The 19308-nt window shown below is 48.9% G+C and overlaps 8 protein-coding genes across 8 annotated transcripts; 4 read left to right on the top strand and 4 right to left on the bottom strand.

The window, feature by feature from the left end:
- Positions 1-114: 114 nt before the first annotated feature.
- Positions 115-4502, top strand: FIESC28_04287 (uncharacterized protein; the record flags this gene model as incomplete). Its single annotated transcript, XM_031158434.1, has 6 exons — positions 115-630; positions 679-705; positions 755-1740; positions 1790-3527; positions 3583-4221; positions 4473-4502. The coding sequence occupies 6 exons, from the start codon at positions 115-117 to the stop codon at positions 4500-4502; spliced, it is 3936 nt and encodes a 1311-aa protein (XP_031017580.1).
- A 277-nt stretch (positions 4503-4779) lies between these two features.
- FIESC28_04286 (uncharacterized protein) lies at positions 4780-5728 on the bottom strand (the record flags this gene model as incomplete). The annotated part of the gene is made up of 3 exons (XM_031158433.1): positions 4780-5465; positions 5519-5572; positions 5635-5728. The coding sequence occupies 3 exons, from the start codon at positions 5726-5728 to the stop codon at positions 4780-4782; spliced, it is 834 nt and encodes a 277-aa protein (XP_031017579.1).
- Positions 5729-7926: 2198 nt separating this feature from the next.
- On the bottom strand, positions 7927-9397 carry FIESC28_04285 (uncharacterized protein; the record flags this gene model as incomplete). Its single annotated transcript, XM_031158432.1, has 2 exons — positions 7927-8312; positions 8362-9397. 2 exons carry the CDS (start codon positions 9395-9397, stop codon positions 7927-7929), a joined length of 1422 nt encoding a protein of 473 aa, XP_031017578.1.
- A 1459-nt stretch (positions 9398-10856) lies between these two features.
- FIESC28_04284 (uncharacterized protein) lies at positions 10857-12710 on the top strand (the record flags this gene model as incomplete). Its single annotated transcript, XM_031158431.1, has 1 exon — positions 10857-12710. One exon carries the CDS (start codon positions 10857-10859, stop codon positions 12708-12710), a length of 1854 nt encoding a protein of 617 aa, XP_031017577.1.
- Positions 12711-13047: 337 nt separating this feature from the next.
- Positions 13048-13995, top strand: FIESC28_04283 (uncharacterized protein; the record flags this gene model as incomplete). Its single annotated transcript, XM_031158430.1, has 1 exon — positions 13048-13995. One exon carries the CDS (start codon positions 13048-13050, stop codon positions 13993-13995), a length of 948 nt encoding a protein of 315 aa, XP_031017576.1.
- Positions 13996-14562: 567 nt separating this feature from the next.
- Positions 14563-15480, bottom strand: FIESC28_04282 (uncharacterized protein; the record flags this gene model as incomplete). The annotated part of the gene is made up of 1 exon (XM_031158429.1): positions 14563-15480. The coding sequence occupies one exon, from the start codon at positions 15478-15480 to the stop codon at positions 14563-14565; it is 918 nt and encodes a 305-aa protein (XP_031017575.1).
- Positions 15481-17479: 1999 nt separating this feature from the next.
- FIESC28_04281 (uncharacterized protein) lies at positions 17480-18363 on the top strand (the record flags this gene model as incomplete). The annotated part of the gene is made up of 2 exons (XM_031158428.1): positions 17480-17748; positions 17802-18363. 2 exons carry the CDS (start codon positions 17480-17482, stop codon positions 18361-18363), a joined length of 831 nt encoding a protein of 276 aa, XP_031017574.1.
- Positions 18364-18784: 421 nt separating this feature from the next.
- On the bottom strand, positions 18785-19226 carry FIESC28_04280 (uncharacterized protein; the record flags this gene model as incomplete). The annotated part of the gene is made up of 2 exons (XM_031158427.1): positions 18785-18978; positions 19037-19226. The coding sequence occupies 2 exons, from the start codon at positions 19224-19226 to the stop codon at positions 18785-18787; spliced, it is 384 nt and encodes a 127-aa protein (XP_031017573.1).
- Between the last annotated feature and the right edge of the window lie 82 nt (positions 19227-19308).

The raw sequence follows: 19308 nt of genomic DNA, 5'->3' as shown, positions 1-19308 counted from the left end.
CTCTGCCTCGGGCGCTCTAATACCTTACTAAACCCCAACAACTTCGCATCCTATACCCTCGCTCTCTTTCTGGGCCCTGTCGCTTCCCAGCATGATACCATTGCCATCGATACAATGACGGACCAGTCACCGCAACTCAGCCACGAGCAGGCGCGTGATTCCGAAGCCCAACAGCCCAAGCATGAACAAGCGCCTGAATCAAACGAATCGGCCCAACCAGTAAAGGACGATAGTTCCGACGATGGCGCGCATGAACCAGAGACCGAGCCGGTGGATAAGGAGGGGAAAGACGAGGTGAAAGATACAAAATCCCAGGCAAGCAACGCTGGGAAGGCAAGCGAAGACGGAGACCAAGAAGAAACAGATGAAGAGGAAGAGGAGGATGACGAAGACGACGAGGACGACGATGAAGATGACGATGAGGATGAGGATGAGGATGACGACGACGAAGAAGACGAAGACGAGGACGACGATGAAGATGACGATGAGGATGAGGATGAGGATGACGACGACGAAGAAGACGAAGACGAGGAGCCTAAACTCAAGTATGCTCGGTTGACTCAACATCTCAATGGAGTATATCGAAACGGCGACGCAACTAGCGCATTCCTGGTCGCTGGAGATAAAATGGTAGGCTTGCTGTTGTCGGAAACGAACGAAATGCTAACTTTAAGATAGATTGTTGGAACGCATAATGGCAATATCGTAAGTGGTGGGCATACCGCTCACTCATCTCCTGCTAACTCTCGCCCAGCACATCGTTCAACTCCCAATGTTCCAGTCCATGAGGGTATACCATGCGCATTCCGCTTCAGTGACGTCCATATCAATATCGCCATACCCGCCCCCTCTACCAACCGAGACGCCAGAGGGAGCGCACAAGCATACATCCCACAGCAGCGCCAGCATAGCTTCAAGTCGACAAACAGATTCATCCCCTGCAGCATCGAGAAGACCAAAGGAGGCGTCACAAATACCGCGAATACCATCAAACGACATTTACGTCGCCACTTCATCGTTAGACGGCAATGTCTGTGTCCAGAATTTGATTGATATGAAGGACGTCCAGCTGCGAAACTTCGCTCGACCTGTACAGGCGGTAGCTCTGTCTCCTGAATTTAAGACGGATCGAACCTATCTGTCGGGAGGTCTTGCTGGACAGCTTATACTTACCGCAGGGGGTGGCCCAGGTCGTAGTACTTCAACCACGACTGGAACTGCGGCCGCGACAGCTTCCGGCTGGCTAGGCAGTATGGGGCTTGGCGGCAACGCAGGTAAAGATACCATTCTACACTCTGGAGAAGGGGCCATCAGCACTATTAAATGGTCATTATCTGGGAAGTTCGTGGTCTGGCTAAACGAGCATGGTATCAAAATCATGCGATCAAAGTTACATCTCGAAAGTGCAGATGCAGAAGACGCGTGGAAACGAGTTGGACATATCGATCGACCACAGACAGACGAATGGGAAACCATGGCCAGTGTATGGAAAGGCCGTGTTGAATGGATTGACGAACAGGCTGTCGAAGTGGACGAGTCTGACCAAAACACCACCGATAAGGGCAGTTCACTGGCCAAGGGAAAGCTCAAATCACAGGCTCTTATAAGCAAGAAGGGCATTGAGCGCTTACTCGTCGGTTGGGGTGGTACAATATGGATTATACATGTCCACCCTGGGGGTGTTGGTGTTGGTAGGCACGCTGGAGAGAAGACTATCGGACGCGCAGAGATTGTCAAGATGTAAGTTTCGATCAACCTCACAATTTGAGTGAGGACTAACTTTGTCCAGACTTCGCATGGATTGCATCATTTCTGGTATTTCGTTATATACCCAGAGTCTCTTGTTAGTTCTTGCATACCCTTTACCTGAAGACGAGGATGAGGACGAGGATGCTGTTGCAACTTCGCCAGACAAGAAGCACAAATCCAACCCTTCAACGGGAAATCAACCATCGGGTGGTTTACACCGCCGACAGAATAATCAACCGCCGGAACTTCGTCTTATCGATCTCAACTCCCAAGCAGAAGCGGACAAGGATAGTTTGAGCGTAAGTCGTTATGAGAGATTGTCGTCAGGCGATTACCATTTAGGAGTCTTGCCAGCACGCAACGCCGCGTCCGCAATCGCTTCTTCCAGAGGCGCCTTAGAAGCGATAGCTGGAATCGGTACAGATATGTGGAACGCTGCCATTAATCCTCGCTCTCTCTTTAGCTCTGGTGCAAGTATCCGTAGCCGTGGTAGCGGTGATGATTCTAGCATCAGAGGAAGTACAGCAGGAACAATTCGACCTGGGACGAACAGAGGCCTTTCGCCCACTGTCCATTCAGGTCTTGTCAAGCCTGGTGTAAAGGTTTTCATACACAGCCCGTATGACTGTATTCTTGCAACCAGGCGCGACTTGAGCGATCATTTGGGATGGCTTCTAGAACGTCAACAATACCAGCGTGCTTGGGAGTTACTCGACGAACACCCGGAGATCATGGCTCCAAACAACGAAAGAGCCGGTGATGGTACTCCAACTACACCAACATTCAATCGAGAGGCAAGCGATGATTTCAATGATGACGAATCCATCATTGATACCCAAATAAGAGATTTCTATTCCTCGGCCGAGAAGGAAAAGAGACGCATCGGTGAACTCTGGATTCAGGAGCTCATTGAGGATAACGACTGGGTGGCTGCCGGCAAGATCTGTGGCCAAGTGCTCAAGACACCAGACCGATGGGAGAAATGGGTCTGGAGGTTTGCTGGTGCGAAGAAGTTTGATGCTATCACGAACTACATTCCCACGGAACCTATGCATCCTCCACTTCCTTCAACCATATACGAGGTTGTGCTTGGACATTACATCCAGCACGACAAGCCAAGATTCAGAGAACTCCTGGATCGTTGGTCTCCCGAACTTTTCGACGTCAAGACGATCACGACAGCGTTAGAGAACCAGCTCAAATACCGCGACGTCCGTGAAGACAGTATTGACGATGGCGAAAAGGGGCGAGACTGGAGGATTGTAATGGAGAGCTTGGCGAGGTTACACGAGGCTAATGGACGATATCGTGAAGCCCTCAAATGTTACATCAAACTCCATGATGCGGATTCGGCCTTTAGGTTGATTAGGGACAATCATCTTGCCGAAGCTGTTGAAGACGATATCCCTAGCTTCATCGGTCTTCGTGTCCCGCCTGGTAAACTCAACCAGATGACGGCAGAGGAACTCGAACACGCAACGTCTGAAGCTATAACTCTGCTTGTTGATGAAGCTCAGCATGGTCTCCTGCGCCCCGATGTTGTCGTGGAGCAGCTTCTGAGCCAGAAGCTCAATCTGTACATATACTTTTACTTCAGGGGCCTGTGGAGAGGCGAGGGCATTCAAGAGCACGGAGGAGAGAATGTAGACCGGCTTGTTATGGACAGCCAGTCGTTGGTGGACAGCTTTGCGGATCTGGCGGTCCATCTTTTCGCGACTTATGACCGGACGTTGCTTATGGAGTATCTGAAGACCTCAGTGTCCTACACGTTCGAGAAGGTAAGTTGAGAACAAAATTGAGACATGAGATGCCATGTATACTAACTTGAGCCAGGCTGTTCAAGAGTGTGAGACTTTCTCATACTATGATGAGCTAGTTTTCCTATACTCCAAGACCGGACAGATGAAGCGTGCTCTTTACCTCATCATCGATCGCTTGAAGAACGTTCACAAGGCCATCGAATTTGCTAAGGAACAAGACGATCCTGACTTATGGGAGGATCTCCTCAAATACAGTATGGATAAGCCTAGCTTCATCAGAGGCCTTCTCGAGCAGGTTGGAACTGCCATCAACCCAATTACTGTGGTGAAACGAATTCCTGAAGGACTCGAGATCGAGGGTCTTCGAGAAGGACTCACCCACATGATGAAAGAGCACGAGATTCAATACAGCATTAGCTCAGGGGTTGCGCGCGTCCTTCGCAGCGAAGTAGCGACAGCCCAGAACGAGCTCAGGGCTGGCCAACGCAAAGGTATCAAGTTTGAAGTTGTTATGCAAGATCAAGAGCATGTGGATGTCCAGGTCAAGGATGTTCCCACTGATCCTGAGAATCCCGAGCGCAACGCTGCTCACCCATCTACAAAACACGATCACCGGGTACCGAAGCCAGGGCATTGCGCAAGATGCCACGAGCCTTTCACTGAGTATGAGATGGAGACTCTGGTAGGATATGCCTGCGGACATGTGTTCCATGTAAGTCACCTGCTGGAGATGCTGCACGGAGATAAGAAGGTCGATGTCGATCTTGGCCATGGATCTGAGGGAAGCCGGTACTCCGTAGGCATGAAGGTGATGAGAGCACGTCTATTGAAAGATAAGATGAGGGGAGGTTGTCCCGTGTGCCATGTTAAAGAATGAGGATATCACGATTACAGTTTGAAGTGTCTATGCACACCAACGGCGTATAAAGAGGTGGTCATTTCATTACATACATAGCACATTAGGCTGGAAAGTTTCACGGCGTCTATACCTAGTACAGCGAATGAATAAAGACGAATTATGGGAGTAAAAACGAATTTCTTTTCAAAGTACCTAAGTACAACTCGTATTATGATCCTCCACGGTTCCGAAAGGCCAAAATCACAATCCTGTGTACCATCGATCTACTTCCTCAGGCTCAATCAAACCAATGACCATCGATATACCATGTCAAACCATCCAACACTATCCCTTTCTCTCCAGTACGGAAGAAATATCCGAGTATAAGTGAGTTAGTTGATGAATGCATGGAAAGTATGATCTAGAGGCTGTTTAAAAGACGACAGCAAAAACGACGGCGACGAAGCCAAGGATGGCGCCGGGGGAGAGCTTCTTGGAAGCTGCAGAGGCAGTGACGCTGGGAGTACCAGTAGCATCGATGTCTACGGTCTCCTCGGAGTCAGTGCCGGTGGCAGTTCCAGAGACGGCGGTGGTGTCGTAGACAGTCTCGGAGTCAGTGACGACAGCAGTGGCAGTGTCACTGGCAGCGGCAGAAGGCTCGCTGTAGAGAGTGGTCAGGACGGTTGGGTTACCAGCAACGTCGGTGGTGCTGATGAGAGAAGGCAGAGGCTGGACACCACCATCGGAGGGAACGGCACCGGATGGAGCGACGGGGGGCATAGAGCCCTGAGCATCAGAGGCGGCGGAAGCAGTCTCTCCAGCAGGAGGTGCGTAGTTGGTTCCAGAAGCACCGGGAGCGCCAGGAGCACTAGGAACGATGGTGGTCGAAACAACAGGAACAGTGGGAGCGGGAGCACCCTCAGTGCTAGCAGAAACACCCTCGCCGTGGTAGGTAGTCTGCTCGCCACCAGCAGGGACTGAAGGCTGGCCTGAAGCGAGGACAGGGGAGGCAGCGGAAGCAGCAGAAGGCTGAACAGTCTCGCCGGCGACGGAGGTGGTGTCAATGCACTTGGTCTCGTGAACAACGGAGCAAACGGTCAAGGAGTGAACGGCGGAGCCTGAGTACTTGGTTAGTTTGTGAAATGAGGTGAGGCGTGGAGGAGAGGCATACCGTCGGAGATGCTAGCACCATACTCGTGGGTGTAGGGAGCATCAGTGTGAGCAGCTAGAGAAATGTCAGTACGAAGATAACGTGAAGAAACAATCATCGGGTTGACGAACACGTACACTGGACACTCTCTCCCTGGCCATCGGTGGCGGCGATGAGAGGAGCGCAGAGGGCCAGAATGCTGGCGAGGGTCTTGAGCTTGTAGACAGACATCTCGACGGTGAAGATCTGTTTGATGCAAACGTTAACAAATGATTTCTCGTTGTAGCAATGAACAGAGAAGTTCGATGATAGAGAGGAAGAAGAAGTGTGAGGAAGAAATCCGTTGGAGTGTTGTTTGATGAGGGTGAAGGTGAAGAAGTGCGAGCGCGAGTGAAGAAACACAAACACTGCCGACCGAGCACGACCTCCCACAAGAAATGCAAAGCTGAATCAGAGTGATGGATACTCACAGCTTGAATCTCTGAAGATGTTATAGCGAGAGTGGTTGAAGGATGCAAAGTGATAATGCAAGACTGTGAAGAGATGCACGATCGATGCAGAGAAGAGAGAGAAGGGTGAGGAGGGAAAGGAAAGAAATAGTAGAAAATCAAATGACGAGAAGATTATATTTCTATTCTTCAGGTAGCCTAGCAACCTAAGACCTTAGGCAGGCAGACGTAAACAATGTCGGTGAATGGTTTGCCAGTTGCTGGCACTGGCAGTGGCAATGGCAGTGATGAACTTTTGGTTTCAAGGGGCAACGGTTAAACAACAATGGAGATGCAATAGAAATTACTGATTGAGTACCTGAAATACCTGGCAACAGCCGTTGGTTGGTGGTACCGATGGTTGTTGCACGGGATGTTGTGTTGAGGCATCCCATTTTTGGTGTTTGCCCCTGAGAATGAGGGTCAGGTCGTTCAACAGAGGCAACCCATTGATTGAGTCTTTAATGCTAGAGTTTACAATAGCTTCTCTTGCTATTTACTTGGTCCTCTCCTTTTTCTCTTCGACTATTGTGTATTTGACAATGTGATGGGCTGGATATTGCTTCGTCTATGAATCACGATAGTCACAACCACTCCCTCGCTGTACAATAGATATTACGACATACCATTCACCATCTCGACAATACCATCTTGACCTCTCCAACAAAGGCAGTCTCGACTATGCTGCCAACATCTTTGCATCGCCATGTCTAATTACTCTTAGCACTGAATTGTCTCCTTGGAAGTGCGATACTGCGGGCCTTGTACAACGTTGCAACCGCAGCGGCATCTCGCATTGCTTCGCACAACATAAGCCATATCTGTAAGAGATAGATTGATCTGCATATCCCCCTCCCTTCTCCATTAACTATTCTTACCTTCAGACGCAGTATCCCTACCCTATGCTGAGCAACACTGCAGGTCTCCTCGCTCAGCATAAATACGATGTATACACCAGATTTCAGAGTAATCTCACTCGAATAACGCTGTGCTCTTGTCTCTTCAACACGTGTCTAAGCAGTGCATTTGTGCTAGGTCACTCGCCTGTGCCTCAGAGTGAGTATCCGATGAAGGACAGGCCGTCTCCGAGCAGACTCAGGCAAACTGGCTGGACTCATCATCACTAGAACTTGAGGATTTTCTAAGCGAGTCTGCAGGTTCTCGTAATAAAACGGTATGTCTCAGGGTCTTTTGCGTCCCCTCCAGGAAGCTTTTCGTATGCAAAGTAATAAAGAGTGTCTAATAATTTAAGGGTCTTGAGAAAAGAACCCAATAGAATTTCTTTCTGGCCATTTGGATGAGTTAATCGTATCACCTGATTGATTAATGTTTGAAAAGACCTTCTATTTTTTCAACTACCTTAGTAGGTATAATGTGAAATGATTATGTGGTGCAAATCGGAAATAGTCGTTTGCATCTTTAGGTTGTTGGGACGAGAATCTGTGGTAGCCCTGATTAGTTCCGTACTATTGTTACGATCGTATCTAGATGATCAACAAGAAATGCAAGCACCTTAGAAAAAATTAATCTACACAACGGTAACTTGCCCACTGTCAACTGACATGAATGAGTACCTTGCAAGAGATAGGTTTTGACTCGATGTAGGGTAAGAAAAAAGTAGAATTTGCAAAAAAGAGGATATTTGATGGATTCTAACCATCTACAATGGACGAACAGGGAATCGAACCCTGGACCACTCCCAGATTATTCAGTCGAATAGTGCTAAGGGAGTATTATACCACTAAACCATTCGCCCGATGTTGTTGAAAATGCTTCTCATATTTGGGAACATGATTGCTGCGCATTACGCCCTGACACTGTGTACAGCCAACTTCATGTCGAACTGGCATGAACTTCCAATCAAACCAATACAGAAACTTCGAATCTTTTCCAGATAGTATATAGAACGTGAAATCATAACATCGTAAATCGTTCAGTAAATCATCCCTCGAACATTTGTCTCAGCCGGCGTAGATGTCCAGTCGTAGATAGCACAGTTGCTATGAGAACAAGATAGCAAACCAGCATAACTAGGCGAGTTATAAGGTCAGGAAGAATCATCAGTAACACCGCCAAGCAAAGACCACTCATAGAGAATGCGCTGATCAGTGTCCGAAGAGGCACGATTGGAGCAGGTGCTTGATGATCACCTCCATGCGCGGTTCTCGTCTTTTGAGTCAAAGCAACAAGATCTGATGCGTAGATAAACTCAGACTCGTTGTCGACTAGAATTTTTCGATTTTCAAGGAACTTTCTGTAGGCTTGCACATCGTTGCTTGTTGGTGTCGGTAGCTTCTGCATATCTTCAAGGGAAGCAACCAAGTGTCCTAGGATGATTAGATAGGTGTGGGTGGTCGTGTTGAATATGTTACTTACTATACCGGCGTAGGATACTCTCAATCTTATCTATTAGTCGATGTCTGCTCCGGTAAACTTCATAGTTGGAAGCTCGCTCTTCTCGTACCGACACGGGCTTGGGTCCGCCATTCACAGTTGTAATCGAGTCCAATCGTATCAGTTCTTCCTCATACATCACAAGTTGGTCTTGAAAGTAGAGGAGGGTACGATGATTGAGCCAATCGAATCTTCTATACAACGGTCTTAGTCGGGGGTCGCATTGCCCTGATATCCTAGCCGCTATCGCCGCGTAACCATTGAGAGCTTCAAGTGGCAGATCTTCGTCCTCTGCAGCCATGTCTTCTTGTGTTTCTGAGTATGCGGTATCGTATGGAAGTGGTTGATTATGGTAGGCAGGCTCCAAGGCCGTCGATCTCTGGCTCTGGAAGACAGGTCTAGGAGGATAGTGACGATCAACAGGCGGCAAACCAGGCTGCTGTGGTGTGAAGGGTTCTTGGTGCGGGGGATAACCGGCAGGAGTATGTGCTGGTCCCCAGCCTGGGTAAGCTACAGGACCGACGGGAGACTGAGGATAATTGGCGACAGCAACAGCCGAAGGGGCATATCCAGCTGCCGGTGCCTGACGACCAATGATGGGGCTTTTAAAATAGCCTGATTCTGGGGATGACTGGAACGCTTCGTGGGCCACAGAGTTCGGGTCGGACCCGGAGAAAGACATATTAGCAGGCCGGCGTGTTCCTCTACTCTTAGGGTTTCTGTTTTCCCTAATCGCTTTGTTTTTGTTACCGGCAGATCTAGAGGCGGCCTTATCGTCACTGGATGTAAGCTGCGTAACAGATCCGCTGACAGTACGTTGGACACTGGGGGGAGTGTATTCTGTTTTGGATGACGAGCTTGTCGGCGTTAGGTGTTGAGTTTCACCCTCACTCGGTGACCGGCTAGCGCTTTCTTCGCAATCTTCAACAGTAGATTGGTGAGATATGGTCTTTTGTATCGGAGCGCCCTCAGATGAAGACCATGAGGGCCTCTGCCGACCTTGGACTCTGTCGGTCATTATGGGTTTGCGTAAACGGAACCTGTATAGCTTATTTGATTTGAAATCTTTACTGCAAATATGCAGTTCTCCTCAATAGCTTTTCTAAGAATTTCCAATTTGAGTTGATTGCTGAAAAGAGAAGTTTATTAATGAACCCTTGTGTGATACCGTCCAAGTACACACTCAGCTGGCGCGCTGCATATGTTGCCCAGTGTAAGCTGGATGTTCGTTAGAGGCTTAGAGATGAAGCATCTTGAACATCTCAGTCGTAACGGCAGTTCAGTGAAGTTTGGATACGGCCGAATAGAGTGTTGGACTGTACCGTAGTACCGGGAGCCGACGTTGGATTCCGTGAGCAACTTCAAATGACAAGCTTAGAGAAAAGTGAGCTCTGACGTGACAGTATTGAAGTCCACGTAAGACAAAGAAAAGTTCCCGATACCTTAATGAGCGAAGATATAGAGGAATGCGGGGGAAGATAAGAGTGTATGTATGTAGGATTCAAGACTTCTTGAAGTGACCTATAAAACAATGATGAACGGATGACGGACTTGAGAAGAAGCAAATAATAATGTCATGCTCTAGCTGATCTTCCATTGTCAAATAGTTCGCATGATTGCCTTGTTTCAAGCAACAATAGCGCGAACAGCTGAGCCGCAAAGCCCGCCGTCCGAGCACTTGATCTCTCCATTGGGGTAGATAGGGAAGGTGGTGGGGGAGTGAAGTAAGGAAGGAGCGTGGGTGGCATCAACGGCAATACTCGTGTTGCATGTGAGACTGGAAGGAGTATGGAAGGCGTTGGTAAGATAAATATGACAGTTAGCCATGCAGTAAAACCGAATAAGGTAAATAGTAAGCTTCACATTGCATTGTTAGTACAGGGAACTCGACTTGAACTTCAACAAAGATACACTCTGTACTTTGTAATTGGTGGGCATAATTTCTCTTAGAGAAACGAATGAATATCTGGTAGTAATCTATAGAAGAGAGAAGACTTGAATACAGGGAAAGAACAAATCATAATGGAATGGAAGGAACGACAGTGAAGTTGGCAAGAGCAGAGGACGGTAATACAGTACAAGCATCTTGGCACGTGATACACACTCATCCACGACCCCATCACCAAAGATCATCGCTGCCCCACCAGAGCTACGGAAGCGAGACCAGGAAAGATTCGAGATTCTCCAAAGACCAATTGAGTTGCTCAGACGTTTCCGATAACCACCAATTTGAGGCCACAACGACCCTGTTCGTTAGGTATTATGATTTACATATAATCAGCCTCAATTGTGTTGCCAGGTCATAACGCATTACCACTGCAACCCTCACAACCTACCACACCAACGTATTCTGGGTTCTACAAGCCAGAGATTAAGCTCATTAAGCTTTACGAGGGGCTCCCAAACTAAGCTTTCATGAAGCTATATCACCAACAACTGAGGCAATAACTTAGGAACCATTCACTCTTCTTGTCACCATGTCACGCATTCCAACTTCGGTACTCAGCAAGTACCTGCTGAAAGGCCAAATACCCCGGCAAGGCTGCCTTGGTGTACGCCACATACATAGACACCCTTCATTACCTTCAGCTGCTGCATCTATCGCCCATACAACCAGGCATCTGCATACGTCCCCTGAAGTCGTCACACCACCTCCCGCGCAGCCAGTACCTTTACGCAAGCAATTGAAGGATGAAGCAAAGAAAGCAAAGAAGCAGGGCAAGAAGAAGACAAAGGGCGACTCACAAACAGTTGAAGGCTGGGAGTTGACTGTTGGTATCGAAATTCACGCTCAGCTGAATACTGCCCATAAACTATTTTCACCGGCTGTTACCTCTTTCAACGACGAGCCAAATAGCCATGTCGCTCTTTTTGACGTTGCCATGCCTGGCAGCCAACCTCTCTTTCAGAAAGAGACTCTGATCCCCGCTCTTCGTGCAGCGCTCGCCCTCAACTGCGAAGTCCAGGAGGTTAGTCGATTCGACCGAAAGCATTACTTCTGGTGGGATCAGCCCTCGGGATATCAGATCACCCAGTATTATGAGCCATTTGCCAAGAATGGTCACATCACTCTTCTTGCCCGCGACGGGATCTCTCCTCAAGATGGCGAAAGTGTCACGATCGGAATCAAGCAAGTTCAGCTCGAGCAGGATACGGCAAAGACGTTGTCTCAGACAGACAAGGTTCAATGGCTTGACTTCAACCGCGTGGGAGTGCCTCTGATTGAGATCATTACGGAACCTGAGCTTCATCACCCCCGAACTGCAGCTGTCTTTGTGCGCAAAGTTCAGATGCTGCTGAACACTGTTGATGCCTGTGTGTCAGGTATGGAGACTGGTGGCCTGAGAGCCGATGTCAACGTTTCTGTTCGCAGGACTGATGGATCCAACCCTTACCTTGGCACAAGGACCGAGATCAAAAACTTGAGCACTATCAAGGCGGTTGAAGATGCCATTATTGCCGAGCGCGACCGACAAATTCGTGAGTTGGAAGCTGGACGATCCATACCCAGTGAAACTCGCGGTTGGTCTATCGGATCTACAGAAACGCGACGCCTCCGTGGAAAAGAAGGCGAGGTTGATTATCGGTATATGCCCGACCCTGATATTGCGCCACTGGTTATTGGGGACGATCTAGTTGGCCACTTACGACAGTCATTGGCAGTGACACCTGATTCGGAACTGGATACCCTGATTGCTCGATTTGGGCTTACAGCCAAGGATGCACTATCTCTGATCAACCTTGAAAACGGCTCGCGTGTGCAGTACTACTACAAGGTGCTCTACTCAATCCAGGAGAAGCTTGCGGAAGACCTCAGTGAAGCTGAGATGCCGGAATTTAAGAGCTATTCTGCAGTGGTCGGCAATTGGATTATTCACGAGCTGGGTCGCCTTACCACATACAAGGCAGGCCCGCTCGCAGCTCGAGACTTAACATTCACACCAGAAGGTGATTGTGAACAGGTCCCCGACTCTGAGCTCTCACAGCTTCTGTATCATCTGATCCGCAAACAGATCACGGGCAAGGTGGCGAAGGAGCTTTTGTTCGCTATTTATCTCAAGGAGATTGAGGGCGGAGTTACTCAGGCTATCGAGGAGAACGATCTGTGGTTCAAGGAGATCACAATGGAAGATTACGAGCAGCTAGCTAATGAGGCGATGGAGGGTGAGGATAAGATCTTGCAAGAGTTTACCAACTCTGAGCAATTTCCTCAAGGCAAACTTATGTTCCTCGTGGGCAAGATGATGCGCCTTGGACCTACCGAGCGCATTGTCCCTGCAAACGCTGAGCGTGTCATGAGGGCAAAGGTCGAAACTTTGCGAAGGACGTGATTCACTTCACTGGAAAGCGGGAATGTTACGGCTGTTACAGCACAGCCATTCTCTGTCACCTGAAGTATCCGCAAAGCGACATCGTGTCACCGAAATGCTGATTCAATCTGGTGTTTTTGACAACTGAAGATAGTTGGTCGGTCTAACAATGAGGCTTTTGCCGAGCATCACCAGTGTCACATGAGTTCTCTTGCGCGCTGAGGCACAAGGTAGCAAACACGGATCGCTCCCATACGTGAGTGGGATATGTCTTGAATCAAACAACTATTTCTATTCTTCCAAAGCGTTCACAAAACCAAGTTTGGTTATGACAAAACCTATTACGTTTACAACAAACATGCCCTTGAAAATTGACAAACCTATGGCTACTGTCTTTCTACCACGTATTGCGTCTCCTGATTCCAAGGACAGAAACGTCCCACGAACAATGACATCCAGCCATAGCCCGCCATTTAAGACAACAGTCCCAGGCGACCGAGACAATGATGACGATGGTATAAAGACAGAAATAAAGACAGAGACTGTGTGGGAGACGATGAATCCATATACAGAAACAGAAGCCAGTACATCAGTTGCTACTTCACGTCCACGAACGAAGATTGCAGCGACTCCAGTTACTACTATTACTACTACCAAAATTGATGCGAACTATTCTACAGCCAGTCCTACTGCTATTCAAAGTCCCGGATCCCTCGCACCCGAGTTCCAGGAGTCTCGTGGGCTATCGGACGGGGCGATCGCTGCAGTTGTTCTTGGCGTTGTATTCGGTTTAGCTGCCATAGCATTAGCAGCATGGTTCTTATTCTATAAGAGGCACAGAGGTTCAACGATCAGTCGAGCCACTTCTCCGAAAACTCCCATCTACAACCCTCCACCTCCAAGTTCGACATTGCCAACCCCTCCTCCCATTGCAGAGTTGAGCTCTCAGGGTGACGGATCGCCCAGCATGGAGGACTCGTGGGCTAGCTATGGCGACCGTGTGCGATCGCCGACGCCCCAGCCTGCGGTGGCAGAGGTGAAGAGCTTTACCCGGGCGTGGCAGAAACCCCGTGTTTACACGGTCGGCGGCGGTCGTATTGCGGAGCTTCATGGTTCGGAGCCTTCGACGAGTAACGATGATGGGGATGATAAGATGTCGCCCATCTCGCCGATGTCTAGGGCCGGGCCGTTTGTTGCTGATCGTCGTGTGGTGAGCCCGATGTCTTTGACTTCGAGGTTCAGTACATTGTCGTCTAGAGCAGACTCGAGCCCTGGACGAGAGGAGAGCCCGAGGAGAGGGTTCTAATGAGATTTTGTATTTTGGACACATCCATGCCAGTTGCTTACTCGATAGGGGCTGGGCTAATTCCGGTGTTTCTGAAAGAGGGTGAAACGGTGAAATTTTGTGCTACAGCTCAAATAGGGGTTGGAGGTCGATGAGCCTGGATCTCGAAAAGGCTCATATCAAAAGAGGTGCTACACGCTGTAAACCATTTCTATAGATTTAGGCAGTCTTGGGCAAATTGCTGTTAGGTTGCTTAACATATAGATCTCAATTTAAGATCCCATCTCCGTAAGACACTGTGCATATTGTGCAAGGTCGATCTTTGTATGTGACTGATATGTTTCAATTTGAGCGACAACACGATAACAAGATATGGTACTTCAAACGCCGTGTGCCCATGACAGGGCATTATATCCGTGTATGCGTAATTCCTAATAGATAGGTTGCAGAAAGCCAGCATGCGATACCATTAACTCCAAACTCCTTACGTGCTGAAACACGATAATGTCCAATAAAGAAAAAGGGACCGCAGCAAGTCAAGGTGTGTTCTCACCAAACCTATGTTGCCTTGGTATGGCCACCATCATTCTACGGCCTTCCGTTATGTCCAGGCCCGTGACCATGACCATGGCTTGCCAGCACTTCACTGTCATACTTCCCAGGCTGGAAGGCGTAATTCAAGTTCTCTCTGTCCTTCAAGAACATATCCACTCTCTCGTCTTTCGATCTGCCTGCAGCAATCGTGTTTCGACGTGCAACCTGCTGCCCGATAGCAAGGTTAGACTGGGCCTTCATTTCCATGAGATCAGCGCCATATTGCTCTGCTCTACTCATTTGAGCAAAGGCACCTATCATGCACATGCAAACAATGACCGTCGCGAAAACGCCATTGGACATATACATAGGGCCAGGTACCCTGCCTTCGCGAGCATCATACCAACGCTCCCAGTCCTCCCATGTCGCATTATTCGCAGCAGATCCGGTCCTGTGGCGCCAGGCACGATCGGCATTACGCACCGTTTCGTTGAGTGTCTGAGGCTTACCACCGGTCCATCCTACACCGTGGACATCATAGAGTTGACGTTTGGACGGATCGCTGAGTAGGTCATTGGCAGCAACGATAAGACGATAGCGTTCTAGGCGAATTGCATGTGGAATATTATCAATATCGGGAGTATGGCTGTGTCTGTCGGGATGGTAGACTTTGACAAGCTGGTAGAATCGATGTTTGGTATATGGGGCGTCACTCTTCATAGAGAAGATCTCGTAGGGAGAAGGATAGTTTTGTTTGGGCCATTCGGGGATATTATTACTGCTGAAGCTGCCTCTTTGGTCGTTATTTACTGTAGCATATCGCCTATGTCGGTCTATTGAGCAAGCTGTTGCTGGCGCATAGCTAGATCGTACCCCTCTAGATGACGTTATAGACCGTAGAGGTGGGAGACTCGAGACGGCGGGGAAGGCATTGCAGGAGCCGAGAAGGACGGCAGATTTGTTCAGCGGCATGACGATGGCGATAGTTGGCACAAGCCGAGAGGCATTGAAAACATGTTCGGCGCCGCGAGCTTTGAGGTTTTGGGTATCGCGGATTGAGCATGTTAGAGCAGGAAAGGATAGTGACGACGATGAACGTTTGAACGGCGCATCACGCGCAGCGAATGAGGATGCGGATCATACCCGCATATTCCGTCCACTGTAAGCTCAGCTGCGAACTGCAATGGAACCCCACAAACGGGGGATCTAATGGACAGGGATTATCTGATATCCCGGCCGAGAACGGAGATCTTACAAGCCACAGCAGCCACGGTCACGAGACCAGGTGAGTCTTCACCGAGATGTTCACCTAGGTGAAGCAATCCTACCAAGATATCCCTGCTTCGATCTGCCGACATGCCGAGACATCCCTGTTTCCAACGACAAAATCGTTCACATAATCCGTTCGAGTTACCATTGAGTGTCTTGCCGGGTAAATCAGTCGACGCTCAGCTAAAACGGCAGATCAACTTGTAGCATAATAATGTCAGTCTAAAGTCGCAGCTATTGCCGACATATCCGGCCTCCAACATTTGGAGTTGGGTATACAGTATTTCTCATCGAGATAATGCTCACCAAGTTATTCGGTAACAAACCAGTATAGCCGAGCTTCCATTCGAGCGGTACCGAGGATATCAATATTGTCAGTATTATCAATATTGACTAAGGTGATAGTCACCGGGAATAACGGCGCATCATCGACGCCATCGTCATCAGAGGCGCTGGTCTAAACTCGGACCCTCGATCTGGACAAGATTCACGCATATCTCGACTCTAGTTAATTCCGTTTATGCTTCTCCTCATTCTACTCGAACCCGACTCCGCGATTGGGGTAAAGACAAAATATGGTCGTCACCCACACCATGGGGAAAGACCCGTCCAGAGATCGACCAGACACACGGTACCTGGGAACGGCATTTCATATGCCGTAAGCCAATGAGACCATTTGCAATTCGAACATGACTCTGGATAGCTTCCTTTTCCCACGTTCATGAGCTCGAGCAGTGGATCTTCGAGAGCGGAAGTCTTCCGGCGTGGGTGACAGTGTCTCCACTTTCCAACGACACAATTTGGTCGTCATCTCCACCGCAAGCTTTTCATTGCCGTTTACTAAAGCTTCTAGGGTGGTTTCCACGTTGTATTATCTCCGGGCCTACTGCTCCCCAGTCGGGCCTGTGTTGAGGCTCAACACTGCTAGACAGTACCAGGATGTTCCTCCCGGCTTGGCCAGAGCCTCAATGTGTTGGTTCCTCCTTGTCAGATCATATTACAGGCCTGGACTGTTGACATCTCGAACCAATTGAAAGTTCCTTGGTCAACTAACACGACATGGTTCAGGCTATATGATTTGAAATCTTTCCGTCTGCTTGACTCGAAAATGGCCAGTCATTGCCACACCTTACCCATCACCGAGTGCTTAACTTATGACGACTGGATTGTACCCTGGACGTGGGATCCGCTTCTTCTAAAGCACCCCAAACAGCATCCCCGAGCTTGCTACAATATCCGCGTGCCGACATATCCATCCTCCGGGATTCTCTGTTTGCAAAGGTCCCATCATGCCTTATTCGGAAAACCCACATAGCTATTCTCCACGTCCATCCTCGGCCCTTTGGTGTCGTTCCTGCTCAAGTTCTGTTAGCGTCGTGGGTCGTGGAGCTCAGATGATGGATCAACCTTTGGTTTATCAATTTCCAGTCTCTTGCTGATCTCCAGTACGACCGTGATTCTCGCTCGGTTGGGGAATTTACCGTATGCACAGACTGGTGAATAGGATGTCCGCCCCTTCGTCATGCGAGATAGAGTACGGGGTAGGTCCCTTACTCGTTGTGATCAATATAAAAAGCTGTAGACCCTAAGTGGGTTGATCAAGATTCTTCTCCAGGTCTTTGTATTTAAACTTGTTTCTCCCATCCCAAGTGATATAGTCTATTGTAACCCAGTCTTTATACTCAGTCGAAACTCAAACAACATGTCTGCCAGCACTCCTCCATCCCACGGGGCAACCACCCCTACACAATATACCGACAAGGAGGATGGTGGTCACTATGGTAGTCACTATCACTGCAACCATCCTCACCACCACCATGGAGAGCGAAACAATAACGTCCAGAAGCCTCACCAGTCCATGGTGTCGCAGGTTTACAACCCTTCGTTCAAAGCCGCCAACCCTGGTCCTCTTGGTCTGATCAGTTTCGCTCTGACTACCTTTGTTCTTGGTCTTTACCAGTGCGGTGCTGGGTAAGTTCATCGCGACCTTATTTGTATAGCCTCATGAACTGACACTTAGACAGACTTCCTGATAACAACCCTTTCGGCGGTGTTGGCCCTGACCAAGCCATCTTCGGTCTGGCTGTCTTCTTCGGCGGCATTGCCCAATTTCTCGCAGGGCTCATGGAATTCCGCGTTGGCAACACCTTCGGTACCACTGTCCACTGTTCTTATGGCGCTTTCTGGCTTGCCTTCGCCATGTTCTACGTCCCTGATCTTGGTATCAAGGCTGCATACAACGGCGATGACCGCGCATACAGCTTTGCCCTAGGTATTTTCTTGATCCTGTGGTGCTTCCTGACTCTCATCTTCTTCGTCGCCGCTCTCAAGACAAATATTGCCATCCTGGTTGTCCTTGGCTGTTTGTTCCTCGCCTTCCTTTTCCTCAGCATCGCTCAGTTCCTCCAAACCAGCCACCCAACAGCTGCGATTCGAGTCAATAAGACAGGCGGTGCATTTTCGGTCATTTGCGCTTTCGCAGCTTTCTACGCGGGAGCCGCAGGTATTATGACCGAGGATACGACATGGGTTCGCTTCCCTCTTGGCGAAATCGATGTTAAGCCCAAGAAGACCAACATCGCTTAAGATACGAGTGGAGATTACTCCTGAAGGAAGATATATATGATCTGATGGTGGAAAGTTAGTTTTGGCATGTTAATGATTTGGATTGAGGATGTTGATTTATACCCAATATTATGAGTTGTAATGATAGTAAATAAGACATGATATGAAAATAAGTGCCTCCAAAAATGAATGACGTCAAACATCAGCCGCCGCCAACCAAGCTGCATGAGAACATGTTTCAGACTCAATTGCACGAGTTGCTTTAATATGCCAATGGCACGATATGTAATGAGTTCCTTGAAGTGATGCTGATTGAATCATTGATGCATTAATATTGATTCCCTAAACCGTATGATGCATGGCTATAATCGTACAATAGACCATTGTTAGGTCTGGCTTTCATTATTTCCCTTCGTAATCCGGCAAGTTAAAGCTTCTTGGCTTACAACTTGTGCTTAGCCTCCTCGGCCACACCCTTTGCCTTGCCCTTGGCTTGCTCAGCAGCACCCTTGGCCTCGCCCTTGAGCTCTTGAGCCTTGCCAGCAGCCTCACCCTTCAGCTCCTGGGCCTTTGCGGCGGCGTCGTTGGAGTCAGTGACGTCCCGAGCGGCAGCCTTAGCCTTGGCAGCAGCGTCCTCTGTAAATGATCGTTAGCATTGGTTTCTTAAAGCAAGTTGGTAGTTGGAGAGACTAACGTCCAGCCTCAATGCCGTCGACAATCTTGTCGCTCACAGCGCGGTCGACTTTGTGGGCAGTGTCCTTGACAGCATCGGTAGCAGTTTTCTGAAGAGCGAAGCTGGTGGTGAATGTTCGGGGAGCCTGGAAGGCAATGACGCGGGGAGCGAGGGCCACACGGCGGATGACGTTCTCTGTGAGGAAAGACATTGTGATTGTTTTTGTGGTGGTGAAGGGTTGAATTAGGTAGATTGAGTTTATTGGTGAAGATTAAAGAGTCAATTGATGAAGA

The sequence above is a fragment of the Fusarium coffeatum genome, assembly GCF_003316985.1.
Source record: "Fusarium coffeatum strain FIESC_28 chromosome Unknown BRIP53273_contig_87, whole genome shotgun sequence".
Taxonomy (NCBI): domain Eukaryota; kingdom Fungi; phylum Ascomycota; class Sordariomycetes; order Hypocreales; family Nectriaceae; genus Fusarium; species Fusarium coffeatum.
The sequence above is the reverse complement of the archived record's forward strand: the minus strand, read 5'-3'. Positions and strand labels throughout refer to the sequence as shown.